The sequence below is a fragment of the Triturus cristatus genome, chromosome 3_1 (genome assembly GCF_964204655.1).
Source record: "Triturus cristatus chromosome 3_1, aTriCri1.1, whole genome shotgun sequence".
NCBI classification, from domain to species: domain Eukaryota; kingdom Metazoa; phylum Chordata; class Amphibia; order Caudata; family Salamandridae; genus Triturus; species Triturus cristatus.
In genome coordinates, this window is record NC_140583.1 from 13,220,878 (window position 1) to 13,240,256 (window position 19,379).

Here is a 19,379-nt window from a genome sequence, read left to right on the forward strand (position 1 = left end):
GGCGCCAGGCAACAACTCGCGTATGTGCCAAGTTGCTCCCGGCAAGTCACCAGGTCATTAAGCCAGTCCTTGAACTTCGGGGCACGGCCCTGACCCCAGCGACAGGCCACTCTCCTCTTTGCCATCAAAAGCCCCAGTGCCACATATTTCCTGCTTGTTGCCTGTAGTGGCCTAACATATCCAAGCAACGCTATTAATGGGTCGGGGTCAATGTGCGTGTGTACCATATTAGTCAGTGCCTCAAATACCAGTCACCAATAATCAAGCACCTCCGGGCACTCCCACGCTAGATGCAAAAACTCTGCTCCAGGTGCCCTACATCTGTCACAGCAGTCTGTCTCCCTCAACCTGTATTTATACATTTTAACTGGCGTATAGTATAATTTATGCAGGTACTTATAGTGTATCATTCGGAGTCTACTGCTGCCACTCACTCTCTCAGTCTGCAAGCAACAATACTCCCATTGCTCTTCCGAAAGTGTTATGTTAAGCTCCGTACCCAATCGCGCTCGGGAGAGCGGATCGGGCAGTTCCCATTGAGTGTGTACTATTCTATAGAGCAACGAGACCAGCCGTGTGGCCGTCTTACATTGCAACATTACCTGCAGTGGGGCACACGCCGCAGGTTCATGCGGGAAGTCCGGAGTAATAGCTCGAATTCCCTGCCTCAGCCGGACGCATAAGAAAAGATCAAGTGGAGTGTGTTGCGAGCCCTGCAACATCTGCTCCGCGGTGCGGAACCGTCCCTCATGATACAAGTCCCCCCCACCTCTGAATCTTCATTTTTTTCTGAAACTGGTGGAACAATGTCTCCTGCAACAGAGGTAAATTCGGGTGATACGTGAGCGGCAATGGAGCCGCACACTGCATGGGTGTCTATAAGATGCGCCCGATTCGGCGCTAGGCATCCACCGTACAAGTGACCGTCGTTGGCGCTTTATCCCGAGGTGCAACCGGTTCAAACAGTACTCCGTCTATCGGTATCGGGTGCGCTAGCCAGTGCTCCGCCGCCACCTAAGGCATATACCTGGGCTGCTTCACCCAGTACCAAGCATAGTGGGCCTGCGCACTGAGATAATATAATTCAAAGTTTGGCACCCCAAACCCTCCCCGCGAGTAGGGCCTAGTAAGTATGTCCCATTGCAGCCGCGGCTGCCGACCTCCCCATATTAGTCGCGTCAGCTCAGACCTGAGTGTCATAAAGAAATGTCTCCCCGGGTAAAACGGAATATTCAGAAACAAATAGAGTAATTGGGGCAGAAGCACCATTTTAATCAGAGACACCCGTCCCGCCATGGACAGGGGGAGTTAACTGGACAGTTAGTTGCCAAAAGGCTTTTGACACCCTAAAAGAAGCAATGTGCTCAGCACCAATTCTAAAAGCCCCAGATTATGCCAAGCAGTTCATAGTGCAGACTGATGCCTCTGAGCTAGGGATAGGAGCGGTCCTATCCCAGACCAATGATGAAGGCCAAGACCAACCTGTTGCTTTTATAAGCAGGAGGCTACTCCCCAGAGAGCAGCGTTGGGAGTGCCATTGAGAGGGAGGCCTTTGCTGTGGTTTGGTCCCTGAAGAAGTTGAGAGCATACTTGTTTGGTACTAACTTCCTGGTTCAAACTGATCACAGACCTCTCAGATGGCTAATGCAGATGAAATGTGAAAATCCTAAACTGTTGAGGTGGTCCATCTCCATACAGGGAATGGACTTTGTAGTGGAAAACAGACCTGGGGCTGCCCATGCCAATGCAGATGGACTTTCCTGGTTCTTCCACTTAGAAAATGAAGACTCTCTAGGAAAATCCTATATGAAAGTCTGCGTCGGCACTGCCAGGACTGAACCTGGTCTGCGCAAGGATCTCTGCACTGGGTGTTTTCTCGCTGCAGCATTTTACACAACAGTGACCACATCCAGGGCTGGCTTTAGCGCTGGTGGGTGCCTGATGCCACAGTTCTTTTGGCGCCCCCTCATTGACGTCCTTCTGCACAAATTCCTTTTCTACCACCCAGTGCTTAATTCGTAAAACAAAAAAAAAGATAAGTGCCAGGGCCCTCGTCTCGTGGCCACTGCAGCTTGCCCCTTCCATTGCCCCTGCCAGCTCCGCCAATGACAGAACCAACACAACTACCGACCATCGTACCGAACAAATGAGACTGTTCAGATTATCACAACCCCCCAAATCTATAGGATTGGCTTGGGCGGCTGGTATTGGTCCCTTTTCCCTCTATGCCACTCCCCAGTACAACACTCTACTCCATGTGACTCCCTCTACGCCACTTTACTCCACAACACTCTATGTGACACTAAACCACTCTACTTTACTGCACTCTGCTCTGTGACATTATACAACTCCACTCTATGCCCCTCCACTCTACTCCTTCCGCAGCACTCCATGACACTCTATGCCACTACATTCTATGATACTCTACTCCACTCTATACCACTCCGACAACCAACTCAACTCTACTCCACTGTACGCAACTCCCTCTATGTCACTCCATGCCCCTCTACACAACGTCCCTCAATGCTATGCCACTCCACAACACTAACGTTTTGCCTTGCTGTACAGCAGCCCCACTGGTGTACAACATGTCTCAAATACATTCGCAAAGACAATATCTCTTGGATAGCTGAGACCTATTGGCTTTGCCAGTGCTTGTTTATATTTAACTGTACGGCCGCTTATATTACGGCAAGAGCATCGGCTATTTTTACTTTGCACTCAACTGTGCCATTTGAGAGGTGCGGTATTGGAAGTGTGCTCTCTAGTCTTTCCCAGTTGGGATAGGTCGGCCATTCGCGCTCAATTTTAGAATGTCAGCAGAGTGAAGCGCTGCTAGCGGGCTAAAGGCAAGTCTGTCGGCGTCCCTCTATGCCCAGACCGTATCCAGCGCCCGGGACACTGCTCCTTCTTGTTTCCGCAGCCGGTAAGCAAGGACTTCATGCTACTGTTAAATGATTTGCACCTGTGTATCACTGAACCTATTAGTTTGAAGTTTCTCACTAGTGCACCCGAATATCTAACGCGCAGCTCACACATTTCATATTCACTCCCTCTCTCCGTATCTTCTAGAATTTCTAATTGAGCTGTATATCATACTTGTCTGAATTCCAATATAACGTGTATTCTGACCAATGTCTGTTTGATGTGTACACGTGTGACTGAGGGGAGGCGTCTGGAAGACTCTTTTTGATTCTGCATGTATAGCAGAATCCTGCTTGAAGCGACCGGCCCCAGATCTTACACCCCTGGTTATCGTTTCAAATTAGCCAACAGACCCATGCGATTATTTACAAAAAAAAAATGTTGTCTCCTCATGGACTATCAAGTCACTTTCATTTACAGAATATATTCTCAATATTTCTCATTCAAATTTTCAATTAAAAAAAATTCATCCACTATAATGGTATTAATGTACAGACCCGCTGGCCCGAGAAGAACGTTATTACTTCAATACAGGAGGCAATCTCTCGAGTTTAGAAACTAACTATTTTATATTTCTTCAAGTTTTAATCATCATGTGGACAGAAAATCTGACAAGGAAGCCATAGAGTTGCTATTTATTGGGCATTTGATTGTTGTAACTTGCACAAGGACCAACTCAGTCGGCAGGTCATGTTCGTGCCCATATCTAGTCCTGCCAAGCTTTAGTCAACACCCTTTCTGCAGAATTGACCCAGATGGACCACAATGTGATGTTCTTATCACTCAAGGAGAGAGGCCAAAATAAAAGTCAATGAGTCTTCCAACATTTCTTATCACTCGTGGTCTAAAGTGAAGCCTCCTACGCGGGTCGCTTGCTTAGAGCATCCTGCGCCTGAGCCCCTGGTAGCATCAACAACTCTGTCGATTCGTTTCATAAACGGATCACCAGCGCTCTCGGTGCGACCCTTCTTGTGGCGTCCTTTATTCCCCTTCCTGTGGAGTTCTTGGTTTCCCAGTGTTCTACTCCATCTGCTCCTTGGGATACGCAGGATCTGACTGGAGCGCCCCTGGCTGCTCACTACAATTCTGCAGATAAATACATCTGTAAGCAAGAGTCTAACAGTCACAAAATCCTTTCAAGCAACGCCTGAACTAAATATTATCAAGAACGGATTCTTGCTCCCAAAAACTCACACTAAAGAACTTTTTGTAGGCCACCATTCTTTGGCTCACCTGGAGGCTATGACGTACCCGACTGGCCCGACACGAGTCCTTTGTTCTGACTTAACTGACTTCTTCTAAGAGAAGATCGCACGACTTTTGTCCTCCCTGTCCTCTCTTCCTGATGCTCTATTGATTCTTGACACATTGGTATCTTCCTTGCACCTTAAAGCCAAACTACTATCTTGGTCTGTATATTCTGCGGTAACTGTGGTTTTGTTTCTAAGTGTAATTCAAGTTCTTACGGCTCTTCTCCATCCAGGCTCTGTATGAATTATAAGGGCCTTGGCCCTGCGATGGCACCGGTCCTAACTTCAATCTGTTACATATCATATCAGCTAGTCAAATCCAAACAGCTTTGGTTATTCGACTTCTCAAGAAATCTTCCTTAAACCCTGCGATTCGGGCAAATTATTGTCCAATTTCCCTTCTGCCAGTGACGGCCAAATCATGGAGGGCTTTGTTAACGTCCAGCTCTCCTGTTATACTGAAAAGAATGCTGCTCTTGACATCTACCGATCTGGATTCCATCCCACCCTCCGCACTGGGACCATGTTAACAGCCACCAGTAATGGCACCAGCATGATTTTGGATTCTGGGGGCTCTACGGCCCTTCTACTCCTCGATCTCTCAGCGGCCTCTGACTAAGTCCTGCATTAGACCCTCTTAGACAGGCTCAGTGCTGTTGGATTGCAAGACAATGTTCTTGGTTGGTTCAAACCTTTTTTTGAGTTTGATGGTACAGGCTGTCCATCTGCTTCCATACCAGTCGTCCAATCAATCATGGGGTTCCTGCAGTTCTTACTTGAGCCCCACTCTCTTTAAATTGCATGTGACAACTTTGGCTAATGTTTCTGCCTCTTTTGGGTTTCAATTTTACTCCTACGTCGACAACACTTGATTATTCTGTGCCTGGAAAGGGGACAGTTTACCACCTAAATTCTGTTCACACAGTGTTTGAAATCAGCCTTCTAATTGGAGCCTCCATGTCTTGCACATGTTCATTGACTAGTTCTAGCGCTTGAAATTTGGGTGTCATTTCAATGCCAAACTTTCATTTGGGACTAATATCAATAAATTATCAGCCATCCCTTTTAGCAGGGTGATGTTTATTGGGAAAATTGGACCCTTTGTGCCTAGTTCCTCCGAGAAAACTCCAGTTCAAGGGCTCATTACTGGCAGACTCGACTACTGTAACTCGCTGTTGGTCGGGCTCTCATTGCGGCCAACCCACAGACAAACCTATTTCGAACATGGCTGCAAGACAAATTTTAGGGCTTCCTAAATATTCCAGTTTTTCCTCCCAGCTCACTAATCCTCATTAGCTTCTGGTTCATAAAGGCTCTTTTTAAAGCCTTGAGCTTTTGCCACAAAGCCATTCATTGCTATACCCAGGTTACAAAGAACACGTACTGGTGGCCAGCCCTTCTCCCCATTATGGCGCAGGCTTTGAACAGCTTTCCTCTAGCTATATGTACGGAATCCCACCATATGCACTTTTGTAAATCACTCATTTATTCCAGTCGTAAGTCTCTTGTTCTCCCCTTTTTCCAACTCTAGAGCCAAGTCACCCATCGGTATTTACACCCTTTCTAAAACTCAAATCAAATGAATACGTGGCTTTGTTATGTGGCATCCTAGACGCCTTAATCCCCCGCAGCTATTTGCAAGGCCTTACGTCACCCTCTCAACAAGGGGCCGCTTGGATTTTAGAAACACATATGGCCACATACAGAGACTAGTAAACATGACAAACTGCAAACAGCCAGTGACACTGTCATCACACCAACGGACACATCGTGGGCTCACATGCATCCTTCATGGCACTTGTACAGAAGCTCACTGCAAAACTTACCAGGGGTTCTTCTCCTCTAAAAGATCAGGCACAACGTTCACCAGTGCAATATACAGAAATCCGCCGGATGTGAATGGCAGAATCCAAGCTACAGTTTCACCTGCAAGAAGAGCAGAGACACACCATAAGTACTGGGGGACAGTAGGGTTGGGAGTGGTGAGGATTTATATCCCTCCTTATGTGTGCACATGCTTAGAGTGAGCAGAGGGTGTAGTATTACAGTCTGTGTTTTACTTAACAGATGAGTCGTAGTCTTGGGTCTCTTCAACTGAACCAAGTGGACCAAGGCACATGATGTCAATGATTAACAAAAGGAACTCCATCACTCTGAAGAGTATGTCCCTAAGACGCCCATGAGCCATTTAAGGATGTAGGAACTCCATCACTCTGAAGAGTATGTCCCTAAGACGCCCATGAGCCATTTAAGGATGTAGGAACTCCATCACTCTGAAGAGTAAGCCCCCAAGACGCCCATGAGCCATTTAAGGATGCAGGAACTCCATCACTCTGAAGAGTATGTCCCTAAGATGCCCATGATCCATTTAAGGATGCAGGAACTCCATCACTCTGAAGAGTATGTCCCCAGGACGCCTTACATGATCCATTTAAGGATGCAGGCTCTCCATCACTCTGAAGAGTATGTCCCCAAGACGCCCATGAGCCATTTAAGGATGCAGGCTCTCCATCACTCTGAAGAGTATGTCCCCAAGACGCCCATGATCCATTTAAAGATGTAGGCACTCCATCACTCTGAAGAGTATGTCCCCAGGACGCCTTACATGATCCATTTAAGGATGCAGGCACTCCATCACTCTGAAGAGTATGTCCCCAAGACGCCCATGATCCATTTAAAGATGTAGGCACTCCATCACTCTGAAGAGTATGTCCCCAGGACGCCTTACATGATCCATTTAAGGATGCAGGCACTCCATCACTCTGAAGAGTATGTCCCCAAGACGCCCATGATCCATTTAAAGATGTAGGCACTCCATCACTCTGAAGAGTATGTCCCCAGGACGCCCATGAGCCATTTAAGGATGCAGGCTCTCCATCACTCTGAAGAGTATGTCCCCAAGACGCCCATGATCCATTTAAAGATGTAGGCACTCCATCACTCTGAAGAGTATGTCCCCAGGACGCCTTACATGATCCATTTAAGGATGCAGGCACTCCATCACTCTGAAGAGTATGTCCCCAAGACGCCCATGATCCATTTAAGGATGCAGGCTCTCCATCACTCTGAAGAGTATGCCCCCAAGACGCCCATGATCCATTTAAGGATGCAGGCACTCCATCACTCTGAAGAGTATGTCCCTAAGACTGGGATTGTGAAAGTGGTGTGATTGTATGTACAGGTTTAGAGGTCTGAGTTCTATAATAGGCCTGAGAGAGCCGTCCTTCTTTGGTATGAGAAAAAACAGGGAGTAAACTCCTGTTTTTTGTTGTTGCAGGGGAACTGGTTCTATTGCACCCTTTTGTGGGAGGGAGATCACCTCCTGTTTTAGCAGAGCTAAGTGTTGTGAGGACATTGGGCGTTGTTTGGGTGGTATGTGTGGGGGGGTAGAAGTAAGTTCCAGACAGTAACCTGATTGAACTATTTGTCGCACACACCTATCTGTAGTGATGTTGGTCTAGACAGGCAGGAACTGTTGTAGTCTTCCCCCGACTGGTGTGGAATGGTCTGGGGGAAGTGAAGGGAAGTGATTGGGTAGGGGTGGAGGCAGAGCGGGTGTTGTTGGTCTTGCCTCTGCCTTTACTATTGTTTCCTCCGTAGCCTCCTCTCTGGTAACCTCTGGTAAACGTAGACTGGGCGGGAGCCTTGTAAGAGGTGGAGGGGTTGTCTGAGGAGTAGCCTCTGGGGGTGACAGTGTAAGGTGAGCGACGTAAGGAACGTCTGGGAGCTTGCAACTGCAAGGCTCCTATTGATTTAGCTGTATCCGTATCCTTTTTCATCTTTTTAAGGGTTGAATCTACATTTTGGCCAATTAGGTGCTCCTGATCAAATGGCTGGTTGAGGACGGAGCTTTGACCTTCAGGTTTAAAACCCGAGATGCGTAGCCAGGCATGCCTACGCAAAAGGACACTTGTGTTTACTGCTCTGGAGGCGGTGTCTGCCACGTCAACAATAACAACAATAACATGCTTCAGGTAGAGGAGAACAAATTTATCAAAAAACTTCTTTGTTTGCCATCTTCTTCCTCAACAAAGCTGATCCATCAAGAGTCTGGTCTGGAACATCTATCTGACCTGATTAGATTAAGACCCCTGTTAGTATGGAGATCCATTTGGTCGAAGGAACAGACTGGCTTTACAAGAAAGATAATCTCCGATTGTCTCCACTTGGATAAATGTTCCCGTATCCCGTGGCTTAACTATATTATTCGAATATTTGATGATCTTTTTAATCTTAGGGTTTGCGATAACCCTTCTCGTGTTTTAGATATCACGAAGACTGAGATTAAACAAGAATTTTTGAGGGTTAGCAAGATGAAGCGTAATGCAGCTACTGTCCAGTTCTCCTCACATGTTTTTTATGACAAATATAATAAGGAAGGAATGGGGCCCCCAGGATACCTTAAATTGGTTAATATTCGTTCCCACCAATTTGTGTTGACAAGACTTCGGATGGGAACTGCTCATTTGCTGGTTGCGTATCCTGTAATGAAGACATATACTACTGCCCCCTGCCCGTGTGATGGGACTACTAAACAAAGTACGGAGCATTTTTTATTGTTATGCCCTCTCTATCTCCATCTTCGAAAAGTATACCTGAAACCACTCTTTAAAAAATATAAAGTTTTTAATATTGTTTCAGCCATGGGGCTTTTATTTGGACTTAATTCACAGGACATTTGTTATTTTACTGCTGTATATATTTTAAAATCGATATGTATGAGGAAAAGCTCTACTTTTATGATATGTGATTAATTTAAAATTTGCTGAATCCTCATGTTTTTATATTACTGTATGTATGTACTTTTATGATCATTATATATGATCGAATAAAGTTTTTGAATTGAATTGAATTGACTCCTTGTCGGGTGGTGGAGCGTCACCTGATGTCTGAGAATTGGCCCTTTTCCTAGCATTGGAAACTACCAGGGAGTCTAAGGGTACTGCGCCTTTACTGTAAGCTGGGTCATCAGGTGCAGCTTTGTATTTTTTGTCGATCCTGGGGTTAATAACTCGAACCCTAACAGGATCTTTAAAGACCTCAGGTGCATGCTTAATAACACCTTTAAGCATAGGTAGTATTGAGGTGGATCTTTGAGTGGTGTCAAATGTATCCATTAGGAAATCCTGCTCTATGGGCTCTGTATGCAAGGCAACCCCGTGGTATTGGGCAGCTCTGTGGACGAGCTGATTAAAGCCCATGGTGTCCTCTGGAGGGGAAAGCCTGGAGGGGTAGAGATCATCCTGTGGAACATTAGGGACATCTGGCATGTTATAATCATCCCAGAAGTCTGGGGAAGAAGGTGGACGAGGATCCCCTAGTGGCACATCATCCGGACCCTCCCCCATGTCATTCAAGGTGTCATCATCGTCTACTGGTGTAGGAGATGGTGTAGGGGAACGGGGTGGTGGAGAAGTGAGTCTTAGAGGAGATGTAGCAATGTCCCTCTTTTTAGGGGGTGGAGCCAGTGCAGACGCCTCTATTGTTTTTTTCCTAGAACATAGAGTCAATTGACCAGTTTTAGGATCCCTTATGAGAGTCTTTAGCACGGTCTTGTGTGAACAGCTCTTCTGCTGGAGGTTGGTCTTTCGGTGCCGGGCGTTTCGGTTCTGTAGGCTTCTTCGGCACCGACTCTTTAGCGGTTCTGTGTTGTTTTGGAACCGTGCATCTTTACAGTCTCTGTGGCCTGTGGAACTTGTTTTTTCTGTTCCGAGGCTTTCCTTGGCTCCAAATCCGAGCCCTTCGGGAGTGGTTTTTTGTTCGGCTCTGAATGTCTTTTCGGTGTCGATGAGTCGGTGCTTGTGGGTTTTGGTGCCGTGTGCTTGGATGTGGAAGCAGCTGTCGGCACGGAGGAGGGCGGTTTATTTTCCAGTGCCGGTGATTGTGTTTCGGTACGGACGGCAGGCTGACTCAAGCCCGAGCTGCCTGAAGGCTTAGTAGGCTTCTTTGCCGGGCCCGAGGGCGGGGCATGGGAAGCAGTCTCTCGGTGTGCACCTGGGCCCGAAGGTGAAGGTGTGACCAAAGCCTTTTTCGAAAATGCAGGGAGGGGGTCGGGGTCGACGTTCTTACTTACGACCCGCTGCGCCGGAGTGATCTCATCGACGTCAGAGTCATCTGCTTCTGAGGCACTGACGAGGCCTTCTTCGACCCGCTCTCGCTCCGGCACGTCGATGCCCTCTTGGAAGATGTCTTCGGGGATTGTTGTCGACGAGCGAGCCATGGTTCTTCGCGCGTGTCGGTCCCGAATGGTCTTCTTCGAGCGGAAAGAGGCACAAGCTGGACAGTTTCTGACCTCGTGCTCTGGTGAAAGGCAGAGGTTGCACACCTCCTGCAGATCGGTGTGGGGAAACTTAGACCCACATTGAGGACACTTCTTGAATGACGTCCTTTCCATGAGCCAGAAGCCAAGGCCCAGTTCGGCCCGAAGGCCTTCGTCGCCGATCGGAATCGAGGACTTCAATTTGGAGAGATGCGCGAAGATTAGGGTTCGTAATCGAGACAATACCGTCGAAAGGGTGACGGATTGCGCATCGAAAGTGGAATCGGTAATGGTTCCGAACTGGAGCGCAACAAACATATCCGAGCCCGATGGCGGAAAAAAACAATCTGGAGGATGGAGCCGCTGCCCATGCGCACTATAGTCCAAAGGAGGAGTCACCTATCTTGTGACTTCCAAAGACTTTCCCAACACCAGATGGCGATCTATGCTAAGTGTGTGATCTGCAGCTCATATGCTTCGAACACAAAGTTCTCGAACCGGAGCGCAAAAGTTACATCTGAACCCAATGGCGGAAAAAAACAATCTGAGGATGGAGTCGATGCCCATGCGCACTATCGTCCAAGGGAGGATTCACCTATCTCGTGACTACAAAAGACTTCTTCCAAGACAACAACAAGGTGCAAGCATCCGAGCCCAACACCAGATGACGATCTAATGGAAAGTGTACAATCTGCAGCTCATATTCCTCGAACAGGACTTTTACCGATTGTCTCTATACAGATCTATTTCCTGGTTTCGCTATATGTATTGAAGACGGTGTTCCGGGGTCTGCGCAAGCAGCACGGAATATTCAAGGCTTATCACTTCAATGAAGATCCTGTGATGCAGAACCAGTCTTTAGTCCATGAACTGAGATACCTTGAGGGATTCTCTGTAATATAACAGAGTTCTCAAACATGGGTATATACTGGAGTGAAAGCCTCTGGGTCCCCCGGGACTCGGTCACTCTCAGAACCAGAGTTCTTACTTGATTCGGAGGGCCACATCGGAGGAAATCAGACTCTACACAAAGGGACCTGAGGCAAGAGAGCATTACAAACCTTGCTTCTAAAGGAATGAAGTTCCCAGGTGGCCGTGGACGAGAGAGAGAGAGAGATATAAAATGTAAGGTTGAAATGGAAGTCCAAGCACTGGAGACAGTATGTATGGGGGGGCACTTCAGAGAAATGCGGGAGTTAATGGAGAACTGGGGTGGATGGAAATTCAAAGTGCTTATAGCCCTAAAAATAAATTGACAATAAAGGCAAGGATTTATGATCTAGCTTTGTCAAAGCCAACAAGTCTCATGTTTTGGACATATTGACTTTGTCAAGTAAGTCTGCAGATGCAGTGCGGCATGGTTTAAAAAAACAAAACAAAAACAGCAGAGAGTAAAAGAAGGAAAATGCTACTTACCCATTATGCATCTGTTCTGGCATATAGAGTTGTAGATTCATATGCTTTAGCATAGATTGCCATCTGGTGTTGGGTCCGGATGTTTGCACTTTGTTTTTCTTCGGAGAAGTCTTTTCCAGTCACGAGGTAGGTGACTCCTCCTTCCGGCGATAGTGCACATGGGCATTGACTTCATCCCCAGATTGTTTTTCCCAGAAGGGTGATGATGGACTTAGTAAAAGTAGTAAAGAAATGTCCATGTATAATGTATCTAAGTAAGACAATACTGCAACAGATAAAGGTTCCCGGGGAGGCGGGTGGGTGCATATGAATCTACTGCTCTGTATGCCAAGAACAGATGCATACTGTGGTAAGTAGCATTTTCTATTCGAGACATACGAGCTGCAGATCATATGCTTTAGCATAGACTATACAGCAGTTCTCTCCCAAGCGGTGGCTAACCTGTTGCACTGGTTTGAAATAATGTTCTTAAAACTACCTGGCCCACACTAGCTTGTTGACTTGTTAACACATCTACACAATAGTGCTTTGTCAATGTGTGTGGTGTAGACCATGTTGCAGCACTGCAGATGTCAGCTAATGGTATATTCCCTAGGAATGCCATAGAAGCCCCGAGTTTGAGTGTGGAGAGCGCTTTAGGGGGAATTGTAAGAGTGCATCTAGCCTTAATATAGCATGTTTGAATGCACTTAACTATCCACCGTGCAATACCTGCTTTTGATATGGGATTGCCTTTATGCAGTGGTGCAAAAGCAACAAAAAGTTGTTTTGTTTTCCTAAAGGGTTTAGTTCTTTCAATGGCTCTTTGACATTTAGTGTGTGAAGAGCGCGCTCTGCCACTGAGTCTGGTTGATGTGGAAGGCAGAAACTACTTTGGTAAAAAAATTGGGATTAGTCCCAAGAACCATTCTGTTTTGGTGTATTTGCAAAAAGGATTCTTTTATGATTAGTGCTTGAAGCTCACCAATTCTTCTACGAGATGTGATGGCTATAAGGAAGGCTACCTTCCAAGTCAGAAATTGTAGGTCACATGTGTGTAAAGGTTCAAAAGGCTGACCCATGAGTCTTGTAAGAACTATATTAAGATTCCACACTGGGGAAGGTAAAAGTCTAGGAGGAATGATTCTCTTGAGTCCTTCCACGAAAGCTTTGATAGTGGGCACCAGAAACAAAGACAAGTGCTCTCTGTTTTGTAGGTAAGCAGCTATTGCAGCAAGATGTAAGCACACAGATGTATACGCCAAATTGGAACGCTGCAGGTGTAATAGATAGCAAATTATGTTTTGTATGGATGCATCTAGTGGGTTGATTTGATTGTTTGTACAGTAAATTACAAACGGTTTCCACTTAGCTGCGTAGCATGCTCTTGTGGTAGGACGTCTAGTCTCTTTAATGACGTTGATACAGTCTGACGGAAGATTGAGGTAGCCAAACTCTAAGATTTCAGGTGCCAGATCGCAAGGTTGAGTTGACTGGGATCTGGATGTCTTATCTCTCCATGGTTCTGAGTGAGAAGCTTGGGGGAGAGGTGTAATTTTTGGTGAGAACCTACCGATAGTTCCAAGAGGGTTGTGAACCAGGGTTGTTGAGTCTATGTGGGAGCAATTAGGTCCATCTCCATCCCCCCCTGTTTTTGTATGTAGTACATTGCTGTCATGTTGTCTGTACGAACTAGGACAGCTTTGCCTACTAGATGCAGTTCAAAGGCTTTCAATGCCAGAAAAATTGCTAGTAGCTCCAAGTGGTTTATGTGAAGTTGTTTTTGTTGTCGGGTCCACAAGCCCTGTGTTGGACTTGGCCCTTTTTTCAGGGTCATCCCTGAACTTTTTTGCCTTCCTCCTGTATTTTGTCTCACCTGTTGTTGGCTGTTTTATGACTCTGGGCACTTTACCACTGCTGATCAGTGCTAAAGTGCATATGCTCTCCCTATTGTAAATTGATGCATGGATTAGTGACTCCATGATTGGCTGATTTGGTTTAATTGTCAGACCCTAGTACAATACACTGAGTGTGCCCAGGGCTTGTAAATGAAATGCTGCTGGTAGGCTTGCAGCACTGGTTGTGCCACCCACAGAAGCAGTCTGTAAAGTGTGTCTCAGGTCTGCTATTGCAGAGTCTGTGTGCAGTCTGGTACTGCCATGCTGGCTGGGCAAGTGCACCCACTTGCCAGTTCCCAAACCTTCCCTTTTCTGCATATTAGTTACCACTATGGTAGGCCCAAGGGCAGGGTGCATTGTAGGTAAAAGGTAGGACATGCCCTGATGTGTGTGGCATGTCCTAATAGTGAATTACAGCCATTTTCGTTTTTCACTATTGCAAGGCTACCTGTTCCCCATAGGCCAGAATGGGCAGTTTGAATATTACATCTTATAATCCTAACTGACTCAGGGAACTAGGTAGAAAGTAGGAATTTTCTTGCCTAGCCATCCAAGCCTGCCTCTGCTAGGTTGTGTATTCCTTGTCTGGAGTTTGAGTGACAGGGGCTGGGGATTCCAGGAGACAGGGTGAGTCAGCACAGGGTTGAATAGAGAGAGGTGCATGTAGATGGGTGGGAGGAGTTGCACCTGGGACCTGAATAGGGCTGTGCCTTCCCTCCACAATGCTGGCTCCACCTCCTGTGGTGCATCTGATGTCCTTGGCCTACACTGTGAAAGGAAAGAAGGAGTCTTGTCAACAAAGTGCTCCAGGACTGACCAGATCTGGATTAGACTAGGCAAAGGCATCTCTTCCATCAGAGAACAAAGAGAAAATGAGTATAAAAGGGGGGACCCAGAACTTTAGATCACTTTGAGAAACAAGAAGAACCTTTGCTGAGAAGAGGAACCAAAGAAACTGAGGAAGACTATCCCTAGCTGAGTGCTGTTTGGGGGATTGGCCTGCAGTGGTTGCCTGACTGCCAAAGAAAGGAGAAAGGACTTTGTGCTACTTTCAAATCAACTTGAGAAGGATCTCCAAGGGCTTGAGATACAGCTTGCCTCCTGCTGAGGTCTCAGGGACAACAGACTCCACCCACCAGCTCCCCAAGAGTTCTTTTGAAGTGCCTACTGTTGTGTTGGACCTTCTGAGGAACTGCGTGTCGCAAGGAGCTGGAAGCACGACTCACGAAGAAGCGCGTCGCCGCCGCACTCGTCGCATCACTGGAGAAGGGTGTCGCCGTTGCTGCTTCGCATCACAGAAGCGACTCGCATCGCCGGCGAAGAGGGTCGCCGTCGCATCATCGGACAGTGTGTCGCCACCGCAGCATCACTGAAGAAGGGTGTCGCCGCTGCAGCTGTCGCATCACATCGCCGAAGCGCCTCCCATCACCGGAGAAGAGTGAAGCCGTTGCATCATCGGAGAAGCGTGTCGCAGGGCCTGTTGCGGCTCAGAAGAATCGTTGAGTCGCCGTACAGCCGTCGGGTGTGCACGCATCGTGTCACATCAAGAAGACGCCATTTTGTTTCATTGCACCGGATCTTCATTGCCGACGCATCACCTCCCCACGCCGAGAAGAACCAACGCATCCCCTACGCATCAGTAGGGACCCGACGCATCACCGTTCTTGCTTGTAAGGAACCGACGCATCACCTTCCCTGCAACACTTTTGTTGTATAGCGTTACACATCCAAAGGTACATTGACCTTAAAGTGTCGCATTTACCATCTTAAGAGAACTAAGCTATTTCTACCATTTTTAAAGTACAGTATTGTGGATTTTTGTCGTTTGTGGGCTTGTGATAAGTCTATATAAAGAATACTTACTTTTGATGTCTGGTGTCCATCTGTAGTGTTGTCACTGGATTACTGTATGTGCTCACAAATGCTTTACACACTGCCTCGGAGATAAGCCTGTCTGCTCGTGCCAAGCTACCAAGGGGGTGAGCAGGGTTTATTTTGAATCCTGAATGGTATTTTTTTTAAGATGAGCTCCCCAACCAGTGAGCGATGCGTCTGCTGTTAGATATATTTGTGGAAGCAGGTCGATGAATGGCCGCCCCTTGGAAAGGTTTTGTGTATTCCACCACTGCAGAGAGCGATGGGTATGGCTGACCAGATCCGTTAACTGACCTTGAGCTGGTTCCACTGATGTGCTTAGCATTCCTGTAGGAGACGCATTTGAAGTCTTGCGTAAGGAACGATGAGAATGCAAGAAGCCATCATGCCCATTAATTTCATGAACACTCGGGCTGGTAATGAGTGTTGAGGCTGATATTGGGATATCAGAGTTTGTATGTTGCGTATCCTGACTAAGTTGGGGTATGCTAGAGCTTTGTAAGTGTCTATGGTGGTTCCTAGGTACCGTAGCATGTTGGAAAGCTGGAGGTGAGACTTGGTGAGGTTTACAGTGAATCCCAAGTCGTGAAGCAGCTGAACTGTTTTGTGAGTATGATGTATGCAGCTGTGTTCTGATCTGGCTTTTATTAGCCAGTCGTCCAGGTAAGGGAAGACGTGAATGTGTTGTTTTCTTAAATGAGCTGCGACTACTGCCAGACACTTGGTGAAGACTCTGGGTGCTGTAGTTACCCCGAACGGGAGAACTTTGAATTGGTAATGTTGGCCATCCACCACGAACGAGATATTTTCTGTGAACCGGGTGAATGGGAATATGAAAGTATGCGTCCTTTAAGTCCAGAGTGGATAGAAAGTTGCCCTGCTGAAGTAGTGGAAGCACCTGCTGGAGAGTGACCAAGTGGAAGTGGTCTGATTGAATGTAGAGATTTAGCTGTCTGAGGTCCAATATAGGCCTGAGAGAGCCGTCCTTTTTGGAGATTTGGAAGTACTGGGAGTATACCCCTGTCCCTTGATACTGAAATGGAACTGGTTCTATTGCATGTTTCTTCAACAGAGAGAGAACCTCTGGTTTTAGGAGAGTGAGATGTTCTGGTGACATTGTATGTGGTTTTGGAAGAATAGTTGGGGTAGTGCTTGTAAGCTCCAAGCAGTAACCATACTGGAAAATGTGTAGGACCCACTTGTCTGAGGTGATTGAGTTCCAGACAGGCATGAATTGCGAGAGACGTCCCTGACAGGTGTGGAATGATCAGGGAGTAGCGGAGGGAAGTCACGGTTTGTTTGCGGGGGACGTGTGGGTGGAGTTGCCCTTGCCTCTTCCTCTATTATTGTTCCCTCTATAATTTCCTCGAAAATAACCTCTGGGACAGGTGGATTGATTATTCCCTTTATAGGAGGAAGAGGGATTGCCAGTGGACACGGTCTTTGAGCCACCCTTGTAAAAGGAGCAGGGAAAGGACCCTCTGTTAGTTGTTAATTGTAAAGCTCCCATAGACTTTGCGACTGCAGTGTCCTTTTTTATGTTTTCAGGGGAGGTATCTACGGCTGGCCCGAAAATATGTTCCTTATCAAAAGGCTGGTTTAGTATGGAGGATTGTTCCCTCCTGCTTAAAACCGGAAATCCTAAGCCAAGTGTGTCTGCGCAGTACCACGCTAGTATTCACTGCACAAGCTGCTGTGTCTGCTGCATCGAGTGCACATTTAATGCAAGTGCCACTAATACGTTTACCTTCCTTGATAAGGTCATTAGCTTTTGCCTTATACTGATCGGGTAAGTGTTGCATGAGCTGTTCTAACTCATCATAAAGAGCCCTATCATAGCGTGCTAGCAGAGCCTAAGCGTTTGCAATACGCCAGGAATGTGCAGCCTGTGTAGCCACTCTCTTACCTGAGGCATCGATGAGTTTGGACTCCTTGTCAGGAGGGGGCCTCACCTGTGGTTTGAGAGTTAGCTCTCTTGTGAGCGTTAGAGACTACAGGAGAGCCCAAAGATAACTGACCTTTAATATAAGCAGGGTCTGTCGAAGCGGGTTTGAATATTTTGTCTACTCTGGGTGCTAGTAATCGAGCTCTCACTGGGTCTTTAAAGACCTCATTGGTGTGCTTTACCATGCCCTTTAGCACAGGTTAAGTGTGAGTAGATCTTTGAGAATAGGTGAGTGTCTCAAAGAGAAAATCCTCTTCCAGAGGATCTTCATGGAGCTCCACTCCGTGATATTGGGCAGCTCTGTTAATGAGTTGAGCGTATCCAATGTTATCATCGGGTGGGAAGGGTCTAAAAGGATACAGGCCAGGGTCATTATCTGTATCTGGTTCCTTATCGTAATTTTCCCGAGGATCAGTATCTTGAGGTCTATCCTGATCTGGTGGTATGTCCTGCTCTTCATCAGTATCCCCATCCCCACCCCATAATCCTCATCCTGAATGTTAGGTGAAAGTGGAGATGGTGGTGAATATGATGGTGAAATAATCAATTTCGGATTAATAGGAGGAGAGGGAGGTGGAATGTAAGGTTGAGAAGGGTTAATACCAGAGCCCTTTTTCTTAAGAGGTATAGAAAGGTCCTCTGTGAGGTCCAGCTTCCGTTTCTTAGGGAGATTGTCCTGAATATGCCCTGTTTTAGGGAGTAAATAACAAGTCTTTTTTGTTTTGGGTCCAAAGATGGCTCATCAGACCGAGGCTCTTTGGATGGAGTGTCTTTTTCTTTGTTTGTCGTTTTCAGAGCGGAGGAATTTGGCTCAGTCTTGTGATGCAGAGGATTTCGGCTCCGGGTGTTTTGATGCAGACGATTTCGGCTCCGAGCCTTTCGGCCCGGACGATTTCGGCTCCAACCCTTTTGAACTTTTAGGTTTGGAGGCCTTATGTTTCAAAGCCTTTGGTGTGGAAGGTATAGTCTTCAGTCCCAGTGGTGTGGTGACCGGTAGAGACTTGGAAGTATGTTTCAGTGCGGAGGGTGTTGGTTTGGCACCGGAATGGGTGCCGCTTGAGCCCAAACCGGAAGGCTTTTCTTTATGTTTCTTAGCTGGGCTGGAGGGCGGGGCATCGGAAACTTTCGGTCGGTGCCGACCTAAGCCCAGAGGCGAAGGTAGTACCAGAGCCTTTGTTTTATGTTGAGTGGTCATAAGGGGATCAATACCAACGGTACGCTGACCTGGAGTGATGTGCTCTTCCATGTCGGAGTCTGCTTTGTACATGGAGAACTGTTCTTCCTCGGCTCCTTCGATTGGATGTTGGATATCTGGATCTTCTCCAAAGATTTCCGGTACGGAGCGGCTGTAGTGTTGCATCTCGTGGCGTGTAGCCCGAGGATCACAAATTGTTTTCTTCGATTGGAACGATCAACGTGCTTCACAATCCTTTTCGTTGTGTTCCAGGGATAAGCAGAGGTTGCAGACCTCGTGCAAATCGGTGTGTGGAAACTTAGCACGACACCCAGGACATAAATTAAATGGAGCGTGTTCCATCGACTGCTAGCGTGGTCGGTACGGGAAGGCCCAATGGCCCGCCTCGACTTATCTGATCGAAGGTTTTCTCAGTTGGAACAATGCGCGTCGAATGGGGAACCGCGATCGAAGACAATACCGTCGAGGGAAGAGGATTGCGCGTCGAAGTTCGAGAACAATACCAAACCGGAACGTCGGAATACACATCCGAACCCGATGGCGAAAAAAATCCGAATGGAGGAGCCACCTACCTCGTGACTGTAAAGACTTCCTCAAAGAAAAATAAAATGCAAACATTCGGATCCAACACCAGATG

General features: G+C 47.0%; 1 protein-coding gene across 3 annotated transcripts in view; it reads right to left on the minus strand.

Annotated features, from left to right (window-relative positions):
- The window catches only part of SLC39A13 (solute carrier family 39 member 13), a 211,673-nt gene that overhangs the window by 19,800 nt on the left and 172,494 nt on the right, over positions 1-19,379 (minus strand). For 2 of the 3 annotated variants that reach the window (XM_085646548.1, XM_085646549.1), the window contains one exon: positions 6,002-6,101. In XM_085646548.1, coding sequence (XP_085502674.1) covers positions 6,002-6,101 — 100 coding nt within the window. Of the gene's footprint in view, positions 1-5,997; positions 6,102-19,379 lie in introns of those variants that run through there. The other variant, XM_085646550.1, reaches the window with a different exon arrangement.